Below are 11820 nucleotides of genomic sequence, written 5' to 3'. Positions count from 1 at the left end.
TAATATTTTTTTCATCTCTCTCTCCCTCCCTCTCTCTCTCTCTCTCTCTCGCACTCTCTTTCTCTTTTAGCCCTGCGAGCCAAAGGAGGCACAGAGCTCATCCAACTGCCAACCCCGCAACCAAAAAAAGAAAAAAAAAAAGAAAAACACTAACACACTCTTCCTCTTCACCACCCTCCTCTTCGGCCATCTCCCCATGTTCCTGTTCGGCCCACCCTGTGGTGCGAATCAGCCAGCCGTGCTAAAAACTGTTTGCTTTTTAATTAATCATGCAGATCCAGTGGATGGGGCCACTGGGCGAGTGAGCAGAGAGAGAGAGAGAGAGAGATAGAAAGAGAGAGAGAGAGAGAGAGATAGAAAGAGAGAGAGAGAGAGAGAAAGAGAGAGAGAGAGAGAGTGTGGGGAGCTCAGGCGCAGGCTTAAGTTCAAATCAATGGCACAAGCTAGGCCTGTGGAGTCGATATTTTCCAAAGTGAAAAAAAGCGCTGCGAGTCACTGCCCCCGCTGACCCAATAATACCCCCCCTTCCCCTCTCTGGGGGGGGGGGGGGGGTGTTAGAGAGGAAGGGAGAAGAGGAGAAGGGTAGAGAGAGGGAGGGAGGGAGATTTGAGTCCAAACGCCAATGCATGCCCTCCTCACTGACCGGGCTGCCTCCGAGCCAGACCGCAGTCTCCATTGTTCCTGCCAGTGGAGCGGACGGCAGTGTCCACTCAGGCATTGCTCGCTTCTCTGTGGCTCTGAGCGTCGACCCTGACCTCCACGTCCTCCCTGTCTCTTACTTAGTCGGTCACTCATGCACGCACCTCAGCTGGCCTGTAGCAGCCCCCCGCCCCCAACACCCCCGTCCCACTGCAGAGGGCAATTGTATCCTCTTTCCTGACCTCAGACATGGGGTGCAAGATACAAAAGTGGCAAAAACATGTCCCAGTAGCCGGCCTCATTAATGCCCTTCGGTCTTTTAATGCACAAGATGCAAGAGAACAGACTGCCCACTGAAATGGGTTTTTTAAATGAACATCATGAATAAAGTAAGTTTTTTTTACATCTCCAATTCACATGGGTCACATTATGAAATTTAAAGAATGTTAAACTTTGTAACACACACACACACACACACACACACACACACACACACACACACACACTCACTCACTCACTCACACACACACTCAGAAACACTTGTGATCTAATGACTGCTGAGAGTCAATAGCATATGGCCATGAAGGCGTAGCCATTATGATGATTATGTTTTTAACACCATCTCCTTATTGTATTTAGGCATATTCCATTTCTACACAGCAGCTGCTGTTGCCTCTGAATGGAGCTTTCAAGGCTGTAAGCGGTGCCCTGGTGGCAGCCCAAGAGAGAGAAGAAGGAAAATGAGACAGTTATTAGCCTTGAGACGCCATGAGCGCTGGGTTAAAATAAAATACCATAAATTGTACTAGGGTGTTTCTGCAACTAGGGTTCCTTTTGATGGCCTTAAATATGACAAAATGCACCCTATAGACCTCTGAAGTTTGAGTCACCTGGTATGGTTGGTAAGCAAATGTTTACCATTTGCTCACTTGCTAATTTCTGTTGCCTTAAAACTAGATTTGTTTTGTTTTGTAAAATACATTTAATATGAGATTTAGTTCACAGTTGCAGTATACTTAAAGTAAGGGACAGGTGTATTTAGATTTTTTTCAAAAATCATATAAATGATGAGTAATCAAAACAATATTTACGTAAATATGATCTAGAGTAATATGTCTGGGAAACACTTTTGTTTAAAATAATGTAATTTTGCAGTTGAATTAGCTTGTTTTAGGTGTGTGTACAAAAGTGTTATTTGGACGCCTAAAATGCTTCATAACATTTTTTCTTTACATAATATTTTGAGACATATTGTATAATAGCACAGTGTAGTGTATATATTTATCAAGCATAATATGACAAATTTTGAAAGAAATCCAACATTTCAGTACAAGGACATAAAAGTACATGTAGTTGTAGAAACACCCACTTACTAACACACATACAGAGAATAGAGAGAGAGAGAGAGAGAGAGAGAGAGAGAGAGAGAGAGAAAGAGAGAGAGAGAGAGTGCAATTGTTGACCAGCAGTGATCTGGGGGTGATAATTCCCTGACACTCCACACGCTGATGGGAACATAATGAGGCACAAGTGTCGTCCCTATCACCCAACATCAAGAGCTTCTTCCCAGACTTCCCGCAGTGGCAGAACCCTTTTAAAAACTCAGAGGCCAGGGATGAATAGGGTGGTGGTGGGGGGGATGATCTGACCTAAAAGTAGCTCAAACAGGCCAAAGTTTTTGTTGTTGCCTGTCATGGTTTTTGCTCATATTGACGTGCCGGCAGCTGACCAGGATTGATTTTGGCTAGGCTTGCCTAAGAAAGAGGATCCTTGGTACCACAAGGGAACGAACGCACTCCCTGATCAATGATGTGGGTGCCTTTGAAGTCCGAGGGCATCAAGACGACACAGAGTCTGAGTCCTTGGAGTGTCCACACACATTCACACACACACAGACAAACACAAACACACACACACACACACACACACACACACACACACACACACACACACACACACACACACACACACACACACACATACACATACACCACACACACACATGTGCACACACAATCATACATACACATATGTGCACACACAATCACATACACACACACACCTGGCTCCAGTACTGTGCTCTATGAGCATGTTGGAGATTGTCTCAGTTTCATATCCTGCATGTGCCTGAGCTTCTAACAGACTCCTATTCAGAAGTGCAACTCAGAAGTTCATTAGAGTTCATTAGAAAAAAACATCAATGTAGAAGGCATCCCTGTCAATAGAGCCGACTGTAAGCCTGATTACTGTAACACATGAACCCCAGTCCCAGCCTCAGCTAACACGCATTGTCCAACACTGCCATCTGCTGGACAGACAGGTGAAAGAGAATAACTGTGCACCTTTCCAATCTCTCTCCACATGCTCTTACTGTAATGGACATTGTATCACTGGTCAGTCAGTGATTTGCACCCATGCATGGCATCTACACTTACAACTGGACCTAAGGGTATGTATGTGTAGTATGTGTCAGAGGAATTTTTATAAAATTGCATGACAGGCTCTTCCTCAGTTACCACTGTGGTCATCACCATAAGGACACAGCAAAGACAGGTTTTATCTTACCTCTGATTTTGTAATGAAACTCTCTGAAGCTTATAAAGTTAGTGTTTACTGTCAGATATTTGAATAAGTGGTGCCTAAAAAAGGTACACCACATCTCAAAAGCCTGGTCTTCCCAATGGTCAACAAAATAGTAGCTAGAAAAAGTTGTGGATGTGATTCCCAGCTGCCACCTTTCTGCCCTTGAGCAGGTAACTACTGTAATAATTGATGTCTGTAAGTATAAAATCAGATAATGGATAAAAACGTTACGCAGATAAATAAATGAATAAAAGGTCCCCTGGGCAGAAGTGTACAATGATTTCAAACTGATGACGGCAAACCGGCAAACAGAAATGGCCTCATTTGCAAGCCAGCTAAGGACTTGATCCGCCAGGCCAAAGACAAAATGGACAAATCCAGGTTCAAAAGGTCATCAAGGTTCAAAAGTCTTGAATAAGATATGTCCAAAGACACTGTACACCATTACAGAACCAAGGGACAGGGTTTACACATTTACATGAGGCAACACGGCCATGCTTTATCAAATTACAAAAAGAGAAGAGACTGGCCTTTGCAAAACAGTACATCACGCTGACCTCAAAAAACGGGGAGAACTGGATTTTCTCTGGTGAATGCCCTCTGTATCTGGTTCCCCAACAGTCAGAGTGGTCAAGTACTGACAGTCATGAAGAATTTCAACGATCTGAATAAGTGAAGTTTAGCATATTTCAGCATAGTTTAGCATATTTCATACCTCAAAGACCGAAAGGCTTTGATAAGATAAGGGGATTTTTTTAATTGTTTGGTTCTGCCGAGAATTCATACTTTCAGACATTTTATAGGGAGAATAAACTTTTGAAAAGCAGTGTACAGATATTCTCTGATTGATACATTTAGTTCAGAGCTTTTACTATATTGCCCCCTAGTGGCATTTGTGAGGCATTCCTTCTGGCAATATAAAATGGCAATGGAAAAGCACAACAGAGAAGAAATAATATCAAATGAATTAAACTACAACAATTTTGACAGAGAGACTATCCTAGATTTGACAGACAGGCTTGTCCAATGAAAACCTTTCACATCCATTCTAATATGTTTCACACACACTCATCTATGCCATCATAACCAACTGCAGTGTGTGTGCACTATTTGCAGCTTATCCACAGGAAAACATCAGAAGAAAAACAAGGCGAGAACACTCATTTAACTTGAGGTATTTAATTTAGAGATGCTGTAAACATCCTCATGCCAGTTGAAGAGAGAGCCCCTTGTCGGATGGGTGGGAATCAACATTAGAGCATGGATCACTGCAGTGAAAAACTGCAGTGACCCTCCAGTGAAAAATAACCTAAAGTCATTTTAAAGCAGCTCTATGCGAGTTTTTGTCTAAATTAGCAAGTTACCTATTGAAATGGCATGCAAAACTTTGTAGATACCTTCCAGAGACTTACTGAAACTGATAAGCTTGCTAACGTGTTTTCTTCTGCATTATAGTCAGAAATTCTGTTTTGAGAAATGTTTCATTTCTTTGGTGTTTTTCAAGCCCAGGACATTGAGCCGCATAGGGGTGGGATCGACAAATGTCTATCTATCTTTCACATGACCATATATCATCAAAATGACTTTGAATGATACCAAAACTAGTCATCTGACAAAAGCACACCTCAAAATGTTGTTGTATTGTATTAAAAAAAAATGTAGTTGTTGTAATTGTTGTATTAAAAAAAAGAAATATATGACTATGAATGACATTCTAAGGGCTTGAGAGAAATTACGCGTTTCCTTATTGTACAGCTCCACTCCAGTTGTTTTTGATGGTCTGTGCTCAGACTGAATGATATGTTTCACTGTAATTAAACTCCTTTAGCTTCAAGAATGACCAACACAGGTCACAGCAGACGCCACTTTTCTGTGGCTAGGGACTATGATGTAACATTGTTAAAATTTTCTTAAAAAGACACACACACACTCACACACACTCAAGTTGTTTAGGTGTCAGTAGGCTATATATGGAGGATTTTGTTTTGCGCTGATCTTCTGTTAAATAGGCTACCTTTACACTCAAAATAAAAATATTTCAAATGTTGTAAATATCTGTAGCTCACTCAAGTCACAGGTTATCTAATCACATCAGACACACCATAATTTCACGCATCACAAATACAACCCATAGGCCTACTAGAATGTCTAATGCAGTGGTTCTCAAACTTGTTTCCGTCTCGGTCCGCTGGATCTGATGTTATTTTAATTCATATGTCGGTCTGTTTATGACTCCCATGTTTGTGTGTGATTATTTTGTTTTGAATCTATGATCTTTCCTTGTCAAAAAAAGAAAGACATTGTTAAAGATAGACACAAAAAAAGACACATTTACAAAGCCCCACCTGTCATGTGTCTATTGCCCACTAGTGGGGCCCGCCTCTCACTTTGAGAACCACTGAGTTCATGTAAATGGTCCTGCTTAAAGAAAATATTTGCTCTGAAACAGCTGGTTGGGGAAAAAAATGGCTCTCTTAATGTAATCTCTATATGAAACTCTCTTCAGGTTTACTGTTGCTCAACACATGTGCCTTTGCTCATTGCATAGGCTAGTGTAATTCCAAAAGACCACCATAAAAACCATGTCCATATGGACTTCCATTAGCAAGGTGGACTATATCGTCTATCCATCTTTACCATGATGACCCTAGTCAAAACAGGCACCTTACTCACATAACTTTGCTCTGCGAGTCATTAGTGTTTAGTTGGGTAAAATCGGCATTTCACGATTTCTACTAATGTAGCATAGTCAAGTCTAACGTTTCTTCTGGAAACGTTTGCACAAGCTCACTGACGCCAACTGTCCAAGCAGGAGGACGTATGCCTAGGTGATACAGTAGGCGAATGGGAAGTTACTTTTTTGGTAGGCTATCTGCCCGACCAAGCCAAGCCCACAGAAGGAGGACTTGCCTAGATTTGGCGTGTATTGAAAATAACATGACGAGTCGTTAAATTAAATGAAATATTTTTTCTCGGTTATTTTCTCGGTTGACATGTGAGGATGCGGTCTGTTGAAGTTATTTTCCTTGTTGTACTAAGTAAGTAGCCTAAACTGTTTTCATTTGGTTTGTTGTCAATATGTTGACTTAGAAATTATTGTTGTTCACTTACCGTTGTCGAATTTAAACTAGTGGAGTCTTTCAAATGACTTGCAACTCAAGCACGATGCAAACGCTGCCGATACGTAGGCTATTAGGTAGGCTATAATGCTTGATCACACCTAAACGTGGCTTCGCACATAGATGACCTTTTGACAATTGTGCGTGTGTGACTATGGTGTAATATTGTACAGGTGTTATGAATCTCATCTAGATCAAAGTCTGATATGGCAACAAAATTAAAACTATATTTTTGTTTTATTATTATTCTATAAGAGTTTCGTCCTCACCTTTTGCTCTTATAGAATATAGTTTGCTAATGGAAGTGACATTCCAGGTCTTGTATGTCTAGCCTTATGTTTGCTCTCATCTCAGTATAACATGCTTGGGCCTGTTAATGAAGGTGGTCCAGGAATGAAGCACAGAGAGAGAGGGGGAGAATTCCATGCCCTGGAGCAATTAGGTAACAGGGAATGCTCACAGCACTTGTCAAAGAGATTAGCTTACCTTGTACAAGTTTAACTTTTCTGAATGTGAGATGGAACAGTTCTTCCTAAAAATGATGCATGATTATTATGGTAAAGAATGTTTTATTTTACTTTCTAATTCATGGTGCGATTGATTATGGAGGCTCACACAACTGGCTAGATCTCTTCACTGGCATGTCCAAGCAAACCCACTTATCAGAGATAATACCTTTGATAAAGTAACTTAACTCACCCAGTTTTTTTCCCTCAGGTAACAACCTTCGTTCTGCAGAGCCCTTCAATGTTGGAACAACGGGAGTGAAAATATTCTCTGGACCTGCAAATGAGCAGTTTGGTTATACAGTGCAACAGTTAACAAATCACAAGGGCAAATGGTAAAACATAATTTACAATACCACCATATCTTGTACAGCATCATTGGGGTTTTTTTGTTTTGTTTTTTTAAAGCAATAAGTGTTCCGTAAGGCTGCCATTCTCTTCTGCTGAAGAAAGTTATTCTTTACTGTCGTCTCCCTTTGGTCCAGGCTCTTAGTTGGTTCTCCTTGGAACGGTTACCCTGACAACAGGCGAGGAGATGTGTACAAGTGTCAGATATCAGGGTCTAAAACCACCTGTGACAGACTTAACCTCCAAAGTAAGATGCTTGTATCTGACCTTCTATTTGCTGAGTGTTATGATATGTATGTGAAGTGGTCTTCAAATGAGTCAGTGTGCTTTATATGTTCTTTCATTCAGACTCAGTGATTGTCCCATCAGTGACAAATGTCAACATAAACATGAGCCTTGGAATGACACTCACAAGAATACCAAAAACCAATGGACTGATGGTGAGTCAGATTTATGTAATTTATTTATCTTCATCATCATTTATTCATCATCTATTTTTTAAGTCTAAAGCTGATGATGATACAGAAGGTAACTTTTTGAGCAATGTTGATGGCAAAGTTCCTTTGGTCAACATTTTTTTTTTCTCTGGAACTTTTTGAGAAATGTTTAGTAAGCTACTTGTCATGAGTCATGATTATCCAATCAGAACACATGGAATTGGTGATGTGGATGCCCAGCAACATTGCTCAAAAAGTCAGAGTGAGTAAAAGTGTTGTAAAATTCCATTCCATTCTACAAGTTTCTATCTTTGAAACAAATACAACTATAAGAAAGACCACAAATAGTACTTTTAGGTCAGTCCCAGATAGCAAGGTGACATTGATATGACATTGATTTTGCAAGCTTGTGTAGCCTAAACCAGACAAACCTAGGCCTAGCCAAATGTATCCTGGCTGTAGATAAAGCAGGGTATGAATTTTTCCAATATTTTGCCAGATTAATAGTGGTTTAATATGAATTGAAATACCATTGAAATCGCATTGATCTTTAGTTTGGTTGTAATTTCAACATTGTTTCAATATTTATTTTAATTGAAATACAATTGAAATTCCGCTGGTCTATAGTTAATAAATCAACATTGTTTCAATATTAACTGAGGGTGCAAACTGATGTTAAATCAACATCGAAATCCGACATTGATTCAATGATTTATGGTTGACAATGTAATGTTGATTCTACATAGTTTCAATGCCCGTCTGCTATCTGGGGTGTTATATGTTGCTGTGATTCAACGATACATGATGAGATGACTTATGTTTGTCCTTTTTTCTGAAGACTTGTGGTCCACTGTGGGCTCAGCAGTGTGGGAGTCAGTATTTCTACCCTGGAGTCTGTACACACATGAGTCCCCTCTTCAGTGTTCAGAGGACACAAGCTCCTGCCTTACAGAGTAAGACACCTCTCTCTCTCTCTCTCTCTCTCTCTCTCTCTCTCTCTGCTGCTAACTCTGCCCTACAGAGTATGACCTCTTTCTCTCTTGCTCTCTACTCTCTCTGTCTCTCTCCGTCTTCCCCCCCTCTCTCTCTGTACGTGCTAGGTGACCTGTTTAGTGACAGAGCATACGTAGGAGTGTTAGAGCAATAAAAACATTTTAGGAAGTAGCAAGTAGCCAAGTACAAGTACAGCTGATGCAGTAGATACTGTTGGCTACAGAAGTAGATCATCAGACATTGGCTAGCTTATCAGGTAAATACTATTGTAATTTAGGACATGGCTGTATTACTATGTACTGTGTCATCTCAGTTCACACAATCACACACACATAAACACACACACACACACACACACACACACACACACACACATGCACACATACACACACACTTTATGAACATATATGTGCAATGCAATACTATACACAATGTATCCATGACATTACAGTGTTTATTAAATCAAAATATTGTCAACTACACTGCTCTTGATTTTTTGTGAATTGTTTTTTTTTTTCTCAGCTTGTGGAGGTCCGATGGATCTCATAATTGTTCTTGATGGCTCTAACAGCATCTATCCATGGGGCCCCATGAATGAATTCCTCCAGAAGTTGATCCCATCTCTGGATATTGGGCCACACAGTACCCAAGTAATCCTTCAGACCTGCATTGCTTTTCTTCAGTCACAAATTTATAAAACATCATTATTATAATGACATTACCATTGGCTGTGGCATATAATTTTGTGTTGAGTATCAGATGAATATGACAAGTGTCTAAAAATGCAATGTTAAAACATAGACTATTATAATAATCAAGGATCATCCAGAGATTTTATACTGTCCATATGTCACACAGAAAATCAAACGTGATACTTGATATTATTCCAGGTAAGTGTTATACAGTATGCAGTGGACCCACACTTCGAGTTCAGACTGAATCAGTACAAAACCAAAGCAGAAGTCTTGAACGCTGCATCTGCCATTACACAGAAATATGGCCACTCTACCAACACCTTCCACGCAATTGATTTTGCCAGGTTTGTGCCCTACATATTTACTCAATGTAGGATTTTTCACCCTGATATGTTTGTGAAGATTTGTGGCACTGACTTTTAAAATATGAAAAACGTGATGTGCAAAACAAGTACAATATTTATTTATTGCACTATGAATAAAAACAAATCTAAATAGTCAGTGTTACTCAGTATACATAACTACAGATAATGCCTGTACAGAATCTCTGTTCCTCTGCTTTGATATATTTCACTTAGTGCTTTGATATATTTCACTTAGTTAAGCTTATATTCTGAAAGAGTAAGTTGTACATGTGAGCTGCCTCTTTGCAGTGATTTTGGATTCAAAGCTGAAAATGGTGGGCGGCCAGGCGCAGCTAAAGTCATGGTGGTGGTGACGGACGGGGAGTCTCATGACATTGCCTTTTCGGGGCGGGTGCTGGCCAAGTGTGAGGCAAACAAAATCACACGCTTCGGCATCGCCGTAAGTCCCAAACCCACACACAGAGGTTAACCATACACTAGAGGTCTGCGGGCGACAGACTTTTAAGTCCCGCTCCAGCGACGTTCTGTTCCGCTCCAGCACCTCTGACATACCTCGCTCTCGCTCGCATCTGTAACATTATATCTCGCATCTGTAACATTATATTATAGCTTAAAGCCCGCACAAGATAGCTATAGGCCTATATGTAGGAGGAATATTTAGTTCTACTTTTTGTCTCATGAAAGGAACATTTGACACACACAACTGAGAAAGACTGCCAGGTGTCTGATTTTAAGTTTCTCGGCTCTGAATGTAGGGTAGCCTAACCTTCTTTAGAAAGGCACTAACATCAGAAATAGCTAGGCCTACTAGTGGTGCCCTCTTCCTCTGTCATGCTTTTGTGCTTTTGACCTTTGAGTTTCTAGAACTGAGCAGCAGGAAATAACTGACCCCACGTAAACTACAATATCCGTCAGCTAAGCAGCTTAAAACCCATTTTTTATTGCTGCCAAACAGCACAGCTATAGCACACCTATCATTATGTACACTACTTTAATAATTTCTACATTTTATTTTTCGAACATATACAGTATAATTTGTGGGAGTGCAGTGAATCATGTTTCTCCCGCAAACGCACCTCTCTCATCCCGCCCACGCCAGAGCTTTCAAAACGTGTCCCGCGCCGCACTCTTTTGCGTTGCGACCTGCGGGAGTGCAGACCTCTACCATACACTCCCAAACCCAAACACAGAGGTTAACCATACTGTACACTTCCAAACCCAAACACAGAGGTTAACCATACTGTACACTCCCAAACCCAAACACAGAGGTTAACCATACTGTACACTCCCAAACCAATAGACAGTCAGCCCATATACTGAGGTTAACCAAAGGCTGTCTCATCTGACTATTACATGTCACTATGGTCAAGACAAAAACAGTCAAGGATATTTGAATCAGTTGGTACTACCCTCTGTGTACAGCTGTGTGTCAACAAAGTGTGACCAGTGTTCCTTTTCTCTTATTCTCAGGTATTGGGGTCCTATATAAGAAATAACAAAGACCCGTCAAAGCTCATTGAAGAAATTAAGTCCATTGCCAGTAAGCCAACAGACAATTTTTTCTTCAATGTGTCAGAAGAGGCAGCTCTGGTTAAAATTGCTGGGACTCTGGGAGACAGGATATTCAACATTGAAGGTAAAAAGACTGTGCCTGCATATACAAATTCTAATGTCACAATTGAATTTGTTAAGAAGCATATGACAGTTTCATGGCCTGATATGTCTCTCATTCTCATTCTATGTCAGTTCAACAACTCCATTTGTGATGGTTGATGCCTGGTCCTGATTTTGTTTTTGTTGGTAACAGGTACAGGGAAAGGGGGTGACAGTTTTCAGATGGAGATGGCCCAAGTGGGATTCAGTGCACACTACTCAAGTAAAGATGTAAGGTTTTTTGTGCACAACATTTTAATCTTTATATCTATCTATTAATGTCAGGAACGTCCGTCTGTCTTGTCAATTTGACGTTGTTTACTGCACCATTCTGATGAGCGTCTCTTGTGTCGATCATCCATAAACGCTAGGTCAAATTCAAGACTCTTTTCCTCAGTGGTGAAATTTCATGTGACCATGCATCATCTATCTATAAAGCAAGAAGTGTCTGTGTGTCTGTGTGTGTGTCTGTGGCACGCATA

At 40.6% G+C, this 11820-nt stretch overlaps 1 protein-coding gene across 2 annotated transcripts in view; it reads left to right on the top strand.

Moving 5' to 3' along the window:
• Positions 1-6133: 6133 nt before the first annotated feature.
• LOC143106251 (integrin alpha-2-like) overlaps positions 6134-11820 on the top strand; it is a 29388-nt gene continuing 23701 nt past the window's right edge. The window contains exons 1-11 of one of the 2 annotated variants that reach the window (XM_076270484.1): positions 6134-6260; positions 6696-6783; positions 7059-7182; positions 7333-7442; positions 7544-7635; positions 8471-8585; positions 9148-9275; positions 9516-9664; positions 9974-10124; positions 11156-11321; positions 11493-11569. In XM_076270484.1, the coding sequence (XP_076126599.1) occupies positions 6702-6783; positions 7059-7182; positions 7333-7442; positions 7544-7635; positions 8471-8585; positions 9148-9275; positions 9516-9664; positions 9974-10124; positions 11156-11321; positions 11493-11569 (1194 nt within the window). In that variant the 5' untranslated portion in view covers positions 6134-6260; positions 6696-6701. The remainder of the gene's footprint in view (positions 6261-6695; positions 6784-7058; positions 7183-7332; positions 7443-7543; positions 7636-8470; positions 8586-9147; positions 9276-9515; positions 9665-9973; positions 10125-11155; positions 11322-11492; positions 11570-11820) is intronic. The other variant, XM_076270485.1, reaches the window with a different exon arrangement.

The sequence above is a fragment of the Alosa pseudoharengus genome, unplaced genomic scaffold, assembly GCF_046254945.1.
Source record: "Alosa pseudoharengus isolate Yale_2024_CS ecotype anadromous, Long Island Sound unplaced genomic scaffold, YU_APseudo_1.1 YU_APseudo_1.1_scf_6, whole genome shotgun sequence".
Classification (NCBI taxonomy): Eukaryota; Metazoa; Chordata; class Actinopteri; order Clupeiformes; family Clupeidae; genus Alosa; species Alosa pseudoharengus.
This window is presented reverse-complemented; position numbering and strand designations above follow the sequence as displayed.